At 42.7% G+C, this 14,147-nt stretch overlaps 1 protein-coding gene across 1 annotated transcript in view; it reads right to left on the bottom strand.

Annotated features, from left to right (window-relative positions):
* Positions 1-14,147, bottom strand: part of Dnah11 (dynein axonemal heavy chain 11) — a 294,048-nt gene that overhangs the window by 78,114 nt on the left and 201,787 nt on the right. The window contains exons 59-62 of the mRNA XM_051177827.1: positions 13,903-14,046; positions 12,657-12,839; positions 9,639-9,740; positions 5,292-5,426 (exon numbers count right to left, since the gene is read on the bottom strand). Of these exons, the coding sequence (XP_051033784.1) occupies positions 5,292-5,426; positions 9,639-9,740; positions 12,657-12,839; positions 13,903-14,046 (564 nt within the window). The remainder of the gene's footprint in view (positions 1-5,291; positions 5,427-9,638; positions 9,741-12,656; positions 12,840-13,902; positions 14,047-14,147) is intronic.

The raw sequence follows: 14,147 nt of genomic DNA, 5'->3' as shown, positions 1-14,147 counted from the left end.
ATGAGTGGAGGGGGCTCTGAGCCATGTCAAATGATGGGAATCAGGATCCAGCCAGCCTCAACGACAATACACTCAGAAACCGTGCTGAAGTCCTTCTATCTAGTGGGCTGGTCATTTAAAATCTGATTTACAGGTTAACTATGTAGAGCCCTTAATATTGGAATATTAAATCCGTATGGATTGCCTGAACTGCAGGACGGTCCACTAATTCACTTCATTTTGAGGCTTGTGGAAAATTAATACAGCATTCTAAGGACATGAACAGCCACAGGAGCCAAGAGAATCAACAATTTCATACGATAAGGAAAGAGACTCCTAAGGATCTCCTCTTTCTTCTGGTGGGGGTGGGGGGAAGGTCACAGGAAACATGACGAACCTACGGCACAAAACTTAGAACGTCAGCTTCCTGCAAACCGTCATAGCATCCAGGACATGTGTGTCTAGTTCTCAGGGCTGTTCTAAGGTGTCTATATCACCATTCTAGCTGCACTGTCAAAGACAGGAAGTCCAGCTGTCTAGTCCTCTTTTTACAGAATTACTTTCCTTCCCCAGCCACAGACAACATATCGGCACCCTCGGGAGGCCTCCCCCCACTCACCTGCCTCCATCTCTGTTGTGTTTGCTTTGCAGATAATAAAGTGCACCCACCCCATTCTCCAAAACACCTTTGGACTTGAAGATTTACTAAACACAGACTTATTGGCTGTTGAGATCGTCAATAATTTCATCTCACCACCCCTGCAGCATAAATCATCACCGACACTGGCTAACAGGGGTTTAAGAGTTGGAACATGTCCTGTAATAAATTTCTGGACAGTTAAAAATCACTATAATTTTATTCTAATGCATTATAGATTGCCTGTAATGTCATCCTGGCTGGGGTGACCCATTTCTAATTTTGAACAGCTGTTCAGCTCAGGAGTTAGTTAATGATTAAATATAAATTGCCTGATTTATTAGTCTGAATGGCTGAGCTTCCAGGTCAATGTTATATAGACAAAGTCATCAGTCTCCGTGCTTTTCAGAAGTTAACTGTCTCCTGTTCTAGTCAGAAAGGAATTATCTGCAAAGGAAAAGGTCTGATGTGTTCAATTAATCCTTCAAAAATATATTTTTCCTACTTAACAACACACAAGCTTCCCCCGCTTTTATTGTTTAGGTTGTCACGAATCCAGGCTTTGGGACTATCCCTGTGCAGCAGAGATACCGGGGAAGTCCGCTTCTAATGTGGTAGAATCTTTAAGTACCTCAGAAGCAGTCTAATCACATGACATTCTTTTTCTCCTCATGTACCTCACAAATGAGAAACTTTTCAACTACTTAAATCTTACCTCATTAAGTGGAAGTAGTAATAGCAAAATTTCTTAACTGACCTGAAAAGGCTAAGTCTTCAAAGAACAATATATATATATATATATGCATATGTATGTATATATATATATATTAAGCAAAAGAGACTCTGATAACTTATTCACTCAACAAATATCTATTAATAACCTTGACCCCTTGTACTAGTTAGTCTCTCTGCCTTGGACCAAATGGTTCAAAGTGCACGAGGCTCCTGCCATTGACAAGTTTATAACATGTCTGGGGTAAAAGAAACACACAAAAATTATGCTTTCCCCTCCCTCACAAGACTCTGGAACATTGTGGAAGATGGGGCAGAAAGATTGTAAGAGCCTGAATTTAGGGAGGATCCAGGGACAACATGTGTCATGTACATGGCCGAATCCTTGTACCCACGCACTCACAGAAACTGTGGTTTCCAGTGCAAGACCTGCACAAGATCCAGCCATTCGGAGCTCTAGATGGATGGAGGAGGGACTCACTAGGTCCTGCCCCATCTGAGGACTTTGTGGCCAATGAGAACTACTGAGGGAGAAGGGGATCAGCTTTCCTCACTAGTATGGCCTGTAGGAGGCTCCTCATATGGGTGTTGCCAACTGGACACGTGGGTAACAAAACAAACAGAAAAGGAGGAAGCAGACAGGAAGTTGGGAGGCTGTGGGAAGGGCCTGGGATGGAGTTCATATGAGCGGAATACACTGCATCCATATATGAAGTTGCCGAAACAATAATAATAATAAAAAATGTACCTAGGCATGTGTGGACACCTGTACCATAGGATACTATGAGAAAGTGTAATGTAGAGAAGGCAGAAAGCACCGTAGAGCTGTGAAAGTGTCTGTGCGTGAGCTTGAGTAGGGCAAGCTGAGTACACTGTTACACCAAGGTTTGAGCACTACGTGCTGGAGAGAGCATCTGGCCAAGAATCGAGGGCCTGTGTCAACCACCTTTTTTACATGGAGCCACATGGGCCCTGTGGCGGGAAAAGCCGAAAGTCACGGGAAGGCACTGTGAAGAGGCCCAAGAAGGCCACGGAAATGGCAGCAAGGGATGTGGAAGCATCCGGGGTGGGGTGGGGGCAAGTCACTTGAGACTTCTGGGTGGTGCTTTGGGCAAGGTGGTTAGCTATTGGAAAGCTCTGGCAATGCGGTAACACGGGCTGACTGAGCCTTTGAACCGCCACCCACCCGCCAAGGAGAGAAACAGACCTCAGTGAACACATGACTCTGGCGATGCGGACCCGCAAGGAAGGTGAGATGCACCGAGATTGGGGAACGGACTTTCAAAGCAGAACTGCGGACTGTGCAATGAATTGGCTGTTTGTGAGATGCTACAAAGGGCCAAGGCCAATCCACAAGCTTAAGGCTTTTGGCCAGAAGCACGAGAGGAGACTTCTGGCTGGGACAGGGAGTGGAGATGGATGAAGAGCTGTTCCCACACACTGTGACATGAGCTTCAGAGCCCCCCCCCCCGGGCTAGAGTTGCAATAAGTTGAAATTGGATCTTAGAAAACAGTATAAACCTGGTGTTGGTGGCTCATCTTGTAACGTCAGTACTTAGGAAGCTGAGGCAGGAGAAGCCAGTCTCAGTTACACTCAAAAGGGAGTGTGGAGAGGTGTGGGCAGATGGTAGTAGGGTAGCCAACCTGACTGTCATAAGAAATCAGGTCACTATGTAACACCTCCCTCACGTCTCCCTTTGCATGCTAGCTAAGAGAAGCTGGATTTGAATAAGATGACCAAGTGTCCAACCCCTTACCACATACACTATGGTTGGATGAGCCAATAATAATTCCATTTCTCAGTTTTCCAGCCAATTTTCCAGGTAGGAGTGGCTACATACATAAAGCCATTTGAGGGGGAGGCTTAGGAAAGCCTTCTAGGAAAGCCAGGTGTTTTATAAAAGAAAAGAGAAAATCCCAGTTGCCCATTTCTATCCCCATCTGAAATTGTAGTGCATATCTTGGACAAAAAGGGAAATGTTTGGGGCAAAAGGCTACAGACTGTAGTGGCCATCTTGGGGCAGGAGGCAAAAAAGCATGAAGGTCATTGCCCATGTGCCAGGTATGAAGAAGTATGGTAAGAGAGAAGGGTACCTAACCTTAGTGAGTACTTAGCAGTGTCTACCCTTGGTAATTAAAACAAAAAACATATGTTTTAGACCGTCTAACCACATCCTAAGTGCCTTCCAATGCTACTGCTACATTTCTAGTGACACAGACATATGCTTCTTGGTTATGTGTTTTCAGTCTGCATAATTTTAAGCATTCATACACTACTATCCTTATGCTTAAACAGCATCATTGAGATATAATTTTTATACCACGAAGTTTACTTTTTAAAGTATATAATCGAGGTTTTAGTGTATTTGTACACTTGCATGATCTTCCCCGTTGTGTAATTTTACGTTTTCTTACCCCCCCACCATGTCCATCAGAAATAATTCTCTAAGCTCGAGCAATATGTCCTGCCCTTAACAACCACTTTCTGTCTTCATAAGTCTGTCTCCTTTTATAATTGGGTCTTTGTTTGCTTGTTAGCAAGGTATTCTCAAAGTTTACCCATGTTATAGCATTGCATGGATATATTACATTTTTGTGCATCCACTGATGGAAATTTGAGTTCTTTCTAATTTGGAACATTGTAAATGCACTTCATATATTATGCAAATTCCCGTTAAGAGACAAGAAAACAAAGCTGAAGATCTTCAAAGACTTTCCTGAAATCCTTTAATGACAGAACAGGTAAGATTTGGTATCAGCAATGTACTCACATCTGAGGTCACATTCGTACAAGGAAGGATCAATGAGAATTACTCCAAGTCTTTTATCTAATAGAAAGCCATTCATGTTAGTGTGTGAGCCACCCATAAAAGGAGTGAACACCACAAACATAACCAGTTAAGTTTGTTTTGAAAGTATAGTCTGCTAGTGGAAGTCAATGGCAAACTGCCTACCAGCTGTCTTGAGTTCTATGTTCTTTCTTAGGGAAAACACCCAAGGAGAGAAAAAAGGATGACAAAAAAAATTAGTAGATAACCTATACTAATCAGCATACTTTATGATCCCAAAATGGTACAAAACAGCTAAATCCTGACAATATTGGTATTTATTTTTTAAATTAAAACTTCATTTTAAAGAACTTGCAAATAAAAAGCATGTATTGGTTATTAGCCAGAAACAAAATCTACACATCCCATTGAACTCTAGAGTTAGAGTAGCCATTCTGAAGCTGTGGGGCATCACATTGCATCTTTACAGGTAATGGACACGAGTCATGAAAGAAGACATGAAACTAATTGCTGTTCGGTTCTAATTCTGTCATAGAGCTTCCTTTCTTTTTAGTGGTCAACAAGCATATGGACTTAGTAAATAGTGAAAGTATAAATAAGTATCACTGTCTGTCTCTTTTAACTGGAGACTATGCAGATGCCACACTGAGTTTACCAGCTCAGCATTTAAGAGCGCTGGCTGCTCTCCCAGAGGACCTGGGTTCAATTCCCAGCCCCGACATAGCATTCACAACTGTCTGTAACACCAGTTCCAGGGATCTGACATCCTTACACTGCCATAAATACAGACAAAACACCAATTCATAAAAAAATAAATAAATGAACAGATTGGTCACTGTTTGCTTTATTCTGAGGCAGAGTCTTGTCTTAGCCACCCTGACTTTGAACTTGCTTTGTGGCTGAAGGTAACCTTGAACTCCTGGTCCTTTACCTCCATATCCCAAATGCTGAGATTATAGAAATACACCTCTATGCCTGGGTTTATGGTCATTGACATCTTCGGGTAACGTGGATCTTTTAGTCTGAGTAATGACTAAGTATTCTCCAACACTAAAATTCTATGTTTAGTTAGTTATTGACAATGGGTGACCCTGAAATCCAAGGCTGCCAGCCCGGATATTTCCGTGAGAATATTTCAAGAGAAGATAACTTGCCTCAAGCTCGCTCACAAGTCTGTTGGCCAGGTCAATCGTCTTATTGGTTTGATTCACCTCTTCCTGACACCGGACCTTCTCAGCTGTCGCCTTTTCAAACGAAGCTGTAAGCTTGCTCAGATTCTGATCCAGATCCTAAAGGAGGAGTCAAAATTAGCTTCCGAGATGATTTTAGTTAAGACAAACACCACAGCCGCCAAAAGGCACCTGTTGGCATGAATTTTGTCACATTTATTTTAGGGAAGAAAGGAGGCTGTGATGATGACCAGTGTGTCAGAGATACCCCACGCTGTCCAATAGCTTTCTCTATGGCTTCCCTGCTTCCTCTCTCCTAGATGGAGTACACAGAGGTATTGAGTTGAGCGACACTCCCAAAGACTCAAACACACCGTGAGTGCCAACTCTTTTCTGTTTTGGTGCATAAGTCCCAAATCCTCCAGTAGTAACTATATTCTCTATTAGTTGAGAGCAGAGACTATCTCACTTTGTAGTCCAGATGAACTTGACCTTTCAACAGCCTTCCCTCTGCCTCTAAGGTGCTGGGATTATAGGTATATGCCCCATGCTGGTTCATTGACAGATGCACCAATTGTGGAGGCTTATTTATGTTTTTCCACCTACTGACTCTTCATTCATTTCACCCAGAACTGAGGCAATGAAGGAAGATGTCAGCTACTGAACCCCTTCATACTTCATCAATCCGATTCAACTTGCATTTTCTCTTCGAGAACTGGGTGATGAGACTCAGACATCATCTGTTGTCTTACAAAACAAAAACAAAACAAAAATAAAAAACTTGGATGTGTCCATTTAGATAAGGGTTTCATTTAGAGGGAGACTCTCTTCAACCCTGGATGCGAGAGCAACAGGGTCAAAGGCTCATATACAGAGAAGCAGGATGAACCATTCTGGGAGTTTTCCCATTTGTTGAGACTCTTGAGGTCCAACTTTTGGCTATACATAAACTCTTTTAAATAAATGTCTTAAGCCAAAAGGTGCCAACGAAGATGTCAGATAGTTATGAGGTACCTCACTTTAGCCATCTTGCTACTTGTAAGTTCTAAGGGACCTAAGATTTATAACACTGCTTTTCTAAGTACATGCAAGGTTCTGAGATCTCTTGATAAGCTAAGAAGAGATGTCAGATCCCCTGGAGCTGGACTAATAGATGGTTGTGAGCTGCCTAGGAACTGAACTCAGGTCCTTTGGAAGAACAATTCTTCAAGAACAGATCTTACTTGCTGAGTGATCTTTCCAGACCCTTGATTATTTATTCTTTGGGATAAGGTCTCACTATGTAGCTTTGGCTGTCCTGGAACTCACTCTGAAGACCAAGCTGGCCTTGAACTCCCAAAGATCTGTCTGCTTCTGCTTTCCAAGTGTTGGAAGCTAATTTTTTTATCATAACAAGCTGAAATAGGTCTATTATGTTTATTTCCATGTTATTTTTCAGTAAATCATGGCTGTCTAAAATTCTTATAAGTTTGACCTTATTTATTCATGTACATTTTGTGTTGCAGCATCAATGTAAGTCATAAAATAAGACAAATATAAGCTACTACATAGTGAGACCCAGTCTCAAAAACAAACATCAACAAAAAGTTTAGCTTTATAAAATGCCAAAGCCTATGTAAGCTGTAGCATCAGACATATGGATTTGAGGATTTATAGATGCACGCCACTTCCTGTTAAGTTTACTGACTGCTGGGGTGGAACTTAATGATCACTGGGGTTTGACTACCAGATTTCTGACTCCATCTGAACATGGGCCAGAGAATCTGTACTTCTAAACCAGTTCCTGGTGACACATGCTACTACTAGCCTGGGAACACACTGAGAGACCCTACCTTACAGAGCCAGGATTGAAGTTTCCTTTATGGTCATCCTCAAGCCTTGTTTAAGATACATGATAGAGAGACTCGGTAGCTACAGTGCTTGCTGTGTAAGTGTAAGGACCCGAGTTCAGAGCCTCAGAATCCAGGAAAAGCCCAGTGTGACAGTATGCATTTGTAATCTCATCAAAATGAGAGGCAGTGAATAGAGACGCTCTGGAGGCCTCTATAGACCATATGTGTAACAGTAAGCAAGGTAGAAGGTGAGGACGGACACCTGCATTATCCTCTGACTTCCATACATATGTGCCCTAAGGCGAGTGTGTGTGTGTGTGTATGTGTCTGTCTGTCTGTGCCTGTGCATGGGCATCTCCAAAGACAGATAGATGTAGATAGACAGACAGACAGACAGGTAGATAGATGATAGATCGATAGATGATAGACAGGTAGATAGATAGATGATAAATAGATGATAAATAGATATGTTAAATAGGTGATAAATAGATGATAGATAAATAATGATGATAGGTAGATGATAGATCGATAGATGATAGACAGGTAGGTAGATAGATGATAGATATGTTAAATAGATAGGTGATAGATAAATACATGATAGGTAGATAGATGATAGATAGGATAGGTAGATAGATGATAGATTATAGTGAGATACCCATTCCACCCACACCCGTTGCACTGACCATGCCCATTGGAGCGTGGGTAGAGGTGCGGTTGTGACCTGGGGGGACTAGTTCTGGGGCCCTGGACCCCAATGCTCTCTCTTGCTTCCTGATCGGAGACAGAGAACACTCAGAGGTATCCTTGGGACGGAAACCTGCTGGGGGTCATCTGTTTCTGGTGTGAGTGATTTCTCCCCAAACAAACATCAGCCTATTCGTTTTCCCAGATTCTTATTTATACACGGTAATAGATAGATGATGGATAGGATAGGTAAGTAGATAGACAGACAGACAGACAGACAGACAGACAATCTATCTAGGCCTTGCATAGAAAGTCATTCTGGCTAAACTAGCATCTCATGAGGAGGGAGAGTTCCTTATAGATAAAAGAGTTTGGCTGTCCTCACAGAAGGCAGACTGAGTACCAGGTCATATCAACACTCATTTACATTCTGGTTGAGAAGCCCATGTTTTCATCAAGAGTGACAGATGAGAAACTTAGGCTGGAGGGCTTCTGTCAGTCTGGTGGCGCTTCCCTGCTACCCACCCTACCCTCTCTACCCAAGTCCGCATTTCTTTCTCCTCTTGTTCTCCGCATCTGTCAGCGAGCCATCATTCTTGGCCTTGTGGCACACCATTCCTGCTCTAGCGGAGGCGCCCACAAAGCCCTCTCTGGTTGCCTTTGAACTTGTCTTTCTGCCTTTAGACATCTTTCCTTCCGCATCCTCTCAGTTGTTGATGGTGTCACTAACCTATTATAATTTTTTTCCAGGCAGATCTAGCTCTTTAACAGATAAAACTGAACTTCTGTTAGCATAAATGGCTAAGAAGGCCTTTGCTCATCATTGCAGATGCCTTTTGTCCTTCCCTGCCTTCAACCTTTCCTGCCGTTAGCATTCCCAGCAGCATCCCTCTTGGTACCCTTGCCTACTGTGATTCATCCAGAGTCCCACTGCCTCCATCCCTCGTCCTTCATCTCGCAGGAATGCCTTTCCTGCCCTTTCACTGGGACTCCTAAGCAGCTTTCAAAGGGCATGTCAAGAACACCTCCACTAATCAACCCCCCCCCCCCAGTATCCCTGGCTCATAGTACTTGGTACCCTAGTTGCATTTGGATATGCTTAGAGTGCCATACCACAAGACTTACCGTACGCATATAAAACTAGTAATACTGATGATGATCGTAGCTATAGATATTCCCCAAGCACTGAGTATGTAAACTTGACCCCATGTTAAACCGTTAATATAAATTAGTATAAACTATGCATTTAAGCATTGCGATCTGCTTGACAAGGTGTGAGTCACTGTAAGACTTGGGGACATCTTAGGTATTTGAATACTTACACAGATTTTACAGGTTGAACATTCTGATCTTAAAACATTGGATATCCCAAATGCCCTACATTGTGGTAGCACCAGAATAGCTTTGGACATTGAGGTGTCTGGATTGTGAGTAGGGGCTCTCAGTTTGTACCCAGTCACAGATGAGAAAACCTCTGTCAACAGAGGTTAACCAACTTGTATAGGTGGAAATATAAACAATGGACCCAACGCAGTAAATCAGGCTGGGGGTGGGCAGTGGGGCTTGATTTCAGGTTCTTTGTTCCTTCTACTGGACTGGGAAACCTACTAAAATGACAGGAACAAACCATGCTAGTGTGGGTCCAGGACACAGAGAATAGAAATATTCGCAAAGTCAGTATATTGGTGAATGCACTCATCAAAGACCAAGTTCCTTCCTGTTTGCTAAAGTGCAGGTGTGGCAACGTGTACAGGTAGGATCCTAAGGCCGCTCGCTGCAGGAACCTCCACATGACAGCTTCCTAGGTGACACTTACCACAAGCTTCCTCCTGATAGCCTCTAGCTTTTCAGTAGCTGCAGCCAGGTCTAAGTTTGTTTGAGCCAATGCCTGGCGTTTGGGCTCCACATCGCAGTAAACCTGAAAAATCCACACGGGGCTCACTCAGAAGGCAATGCAGATGGAAGGGAACAGTAACCCTCCAATCCCACACTCCGCAGTGAATCCCCAGAACGGAGAGCAATGTGCTCTTTGTTTCTTTGCATTTGCTTCCTTGGCAGACACAGCCTTCTGCATGATCTCTGCTTTCCCATTACTCCTTTATTCTGGACTTGAGAGTGATAAGTACTTGCATAAGATGTTATATAATCCAAATACCACCAATATACTAAAGTCAGGTGATCCTAATATGATAACACCCCCTGACAGGCAGAGGCGAGGTCTAACGTGAGAGTTGAGGGTGGAGATATTCTCTGAATGAAAAGGCAAGAAGAGATATCCCACACCTTACTAACCCCAGACTTCACTTTCTGTTAGGAGCGTCTGACTACATCACATAGGTGCCTGAGTGGGTGCTCGGAGAATCAGGGTGGATCAAATGCTATTTCCTAATCTACAGAGAAATAGCACAGTGTAGGTTTTCATTCATCTCCCCACCCTGGGAAAGCACTGAACCCAGCACTCAGGCACTGGACTGTAGAGAGAGGCCATACATCTACTATGATCATGAAAATTTCCATGAGGGGAGAAAGGAGCAATGGAGACCCACTTCCACAGGCCCTGCACCGTAAAAGGGATAGCCAGACTGTATGATGGCAATTTGGGAAATGACAGTATGACTGGCTTTTACTCTGTAACTTGGAATCTGATTATGACATACAACTCTCCACATCAAAATGAATCAGTTTTTCAGAGCCCAGGTCTGTGTCTCGTATTGTGAGAAGGGTTGGAGACACCATTGGCAGGTGATAAATGTTGGGTAAATAAATGGCTAAATGAAATGATCATCTATTTTTACATTTTACCAAAGTACAAAATGCAAAATTAATGTCATTTAAACACCAAAACCAGTTATTTTTTCATCTCACTGTGTCTATAATAAAGATGTTAATAAAGTGTTTGCTCCAACAGTGGGGCTTCATTTAACTCAACATGAATTCAGACTTGCAGATTTTTTAGGTCAATATAAAATGATTTTTTCAGTATTAACATATTTTATATATGTAAACCAGATGTCAGTTTAAAAAAAAATAAAGTATTGAAACTAGCAAACTACCCTCCCCTATGAAAGTAATGCTCTCCAACATACTAGCTTCCTGTTTAGAATTATTTTAACTCTGACACACTATCTCTCATTTCTGAATTTTTTTATCCATTTATTTTTTATATTCCAATCCCAGTTCTGCCTCCCTCCTTACCTCCTACCCACTCTGCTTCCCCCTCCTCCCATATGCTCCATAGAGAGGGTAAGGCCTCCCCTAGGAAGTCTACTAAGTCTACCCCATCATCTAGTTGAGGCAGCACCAAGGCACCTCTCCACCCCCCCCCCCCACACCCCTGTGTCTAGGCTGAACAAGGTATCTTTCCATATGGAATGGGCTCCACTAAGTCAGTTTGTGCATTAGTGTTAGATCTTGGACCCACTGCCAGTGGCCTCATATAATGTCCCAATCACACCATTGTCACCTATATTAAGGGAGTCCGTTCAGACTTATTCAGGTTCCCTATTTGTCAGACCTGAGTCAGTGTTCTCTCACTAGCTTGGGTCAGCTGATTCTGTGGATTTCCCCACTATGGCCTTGACTCCTTTGTTCATATTATTGCTCCATCCTCATTTTGACTGTACTCCAGGAGCTTGGCCCATTGGTTAGTTGTGGATTTCTGCATCTGCTTCCATCTGTCTCTGGAAGAGGGACTACCTTTCATTCTTAGGATTGTATGCCCTTCTTCCAAAAACTAAGCAGTAAGTGACTTTACATTTTTTTTTTTTTTTTTTTTTTTTTTTGCTGACATAAAAATTAACCTGATAGTACAGGTGGTTTCATCCTGTTATGGACTCTGCATTCTACAATACTGGCCTGCCATGCAGGAGATACCCACTGGTGCAGTTAGTGGATTCAGGAGGAAGCCATTATTCTGACTAGACTCAAGGCCCACTCTACAGAAGAGAATATGTGCTGGGATCCTAAATCTGGGTAAAATCCTAGCAGGAAAGAAACTATACTACTATTACTACTACTACTACTACTACTACTACTACTACTACTACTACTACTACTACTGTTGTTTTGCTATAGACAGATAACTAAACTGTCTTCTAAATAGTCTTGTTTATGCCCATTTGCTAGTACTGTTCAGCCTAGGCCAGAGAAACTTCTGCTTATGGTGAAAGGATGATGGCAGAGATGCATAATTGGTCAAATCTCTGAGAATATGAGTCTGTGTGTAAGCAAAGTATCTACTTTACCCATCCTGACTGTATAAACAAAGTATCCACTTTACCCCTCTTGACTATGTATAAACAAAGTATCCAGTTTACCCCTTCTGACTGTGTATAAACAAAGTATCCACTTTATCCCCTCCAAGTCCTAGGGAATACTGTAGAAGGAAAGCCAAAGCTAGAGGATGAGAAGAATTATATGAAGAGATTCTCTCATAGATGGAGGAATGGGTCACGAGGCTCTACCCCTCCTAGACAAGCTATAGGAAGGAGGTAATGGTTGCCAGGTAAGGGTGTCACCTTCTTAAGTAATGTAACAACTGGTTAAATTGCCCACCCTTTAGTAAATGGTCCCCCCCCCCCGAATTTTTGTTCATACAAACAATCCCCAATTTAACTCAGGGACTCCATTTTTTTTTTTTTCTGACTAGCTTGGAATGTAAGGAGAGCAAGAGGAGTGTGGAGGAGATAAGAGAAGTTAAATGGGGGTCGAATACAATCACATTACATTGTACATATAGATGCAATTGTCAAAAGAGGTAAAACAATTTTAGTGATTCATCTTCATAGCCCTTGGTGGTCAGCACCTGATACTATCGGATAAACAAGACGGTTACCTCATAAAACTTAATGATGTTGATGACCCAGGCACAGAGACCAGCTGCTGCAAAGGATTTGGTCCGAATTAGGTTCGGATTAAATTCCGGGTCTTTCAAATACTGTTCATTCACTACTTTCAGACAGTTCTCTGGAATGTGCTCTTTATCATAGTTAATTAGCGCTTGTAGGAAGTCATCAACCTGCAAAGCAAAAGGACTTACTGCAATGAGCCTGCTCTGGCTACAGAGAAAATTCCAAGATCAAAAGTTAAAATCAGCTTTTAGGACTCGCAGTACAAAGGCACAATTGGCAAGCTACATTTATCCTGCTGTTTGGCTTTTTCAGTCTTTACAGTACCAAGTTAGAATTAGCAATGGACACTTTTAAAACCTCTTCTATCCCAGGGTAAAATATTCCGTGCCAGCGCAGGAGGTGCTCACGGTTTGAAGAAAAGAAAGGCAGGAAGGGAAAAGCAAAAAACACATACCCCAATGCCCCTCTGCTTCACCTTCTTGTACATTAGTAACATTTTTTTTCCAGCCTAAGAAAATCCATGTAATTTTCTCCCTCCTACACTTAGCCACTTTCATAATTTTGCAAATAATTAGCAACCTTCTACCTGCTGCTGGCATTGACTTAAGTATGCCATGACCCCATGCTAACCTCCAACTTGGAACTTGGCCAGCAGAAGCTAGGTTGCCTTTGCAGTCTAAGGGACAGTGGCTGCCAACACTGGCCAGCTATGGTGTCTTTTGACTTAAAATAGACTTAAACAATTTTTTTTTTTTTTTTTTTTGCTGTCAAGTACACCCATAGTAAGTAATAAGAATGATATGGAAGTTGTTGAGATTTTTTTTTCCCTGACACTTTGGCTGATGACACCTTTTGTTATCATGGAAGCTTCACCTCAGTCCCTGGCATCCATATACCCAAAGAGTCTGGCATGTTCTGGTGGAGGTTCCATCTAAGCCCCTGGCCCCTGACCCCTATCTCCCTCCAAAGCCTTCTGCATCTCAGAAAGCCTGCCAAATGATGCCCCCCTCCCCAAGAATGCTCAAGTCCACTCCCACAAAATATTTAAACTGCCTCCCAAAAAATAAGTGTGTGGTTTTCTGGTCTCTTTTCTCTATCTTCTCTCTCTGAGGGGCTGGAAGGCCATCCGGGAGCATTGTATCCATTTAACATGGGCTTTTAAAATTTGGTTTGATTTGGTCTGATTTGGGTTGCCGCATCAGCAGCTTATGGGGTACAAAAACTTTTTACCTTTCCCATGAAGATTTTAGCTGCTTTCCAACTTCGGTCTTTTGGCACTCTGCCGCGGGGCGCCAGAAGGACCATCACAGCAGCAGTTACATTGGTAACAGCATTTGGGGGGTTGGGGAAGGTTTTCAGCTCTGTGAGGTTCACCTGAAATAAAGCAGTCATACAGACACTCAAGATGAGGGCTCTGGCGGTTTGGGGGGGCAGCATTCAGTTTTCAGGATGATGTTCAGCTCCCCCCTCCAACA

This window comes from Phodopus roborovskii, unplaced genomic scaffold (genome assembly GCF_943737965.1).
Source record: "Phodopus roborovskii unplaced genomic scaffold, PHOROB, whole genome shotgun sequence".
NCBI lineage: Eukaryota > Metazoa > Chordata > Mammalia > Rodentia > Cricetidae > Phodopus > Phodopus roborovskii.
Note: the sequence above shows the minus strand (reverse complement) of the source record. Positions and strands in the feature narration are given on the sequence as shown.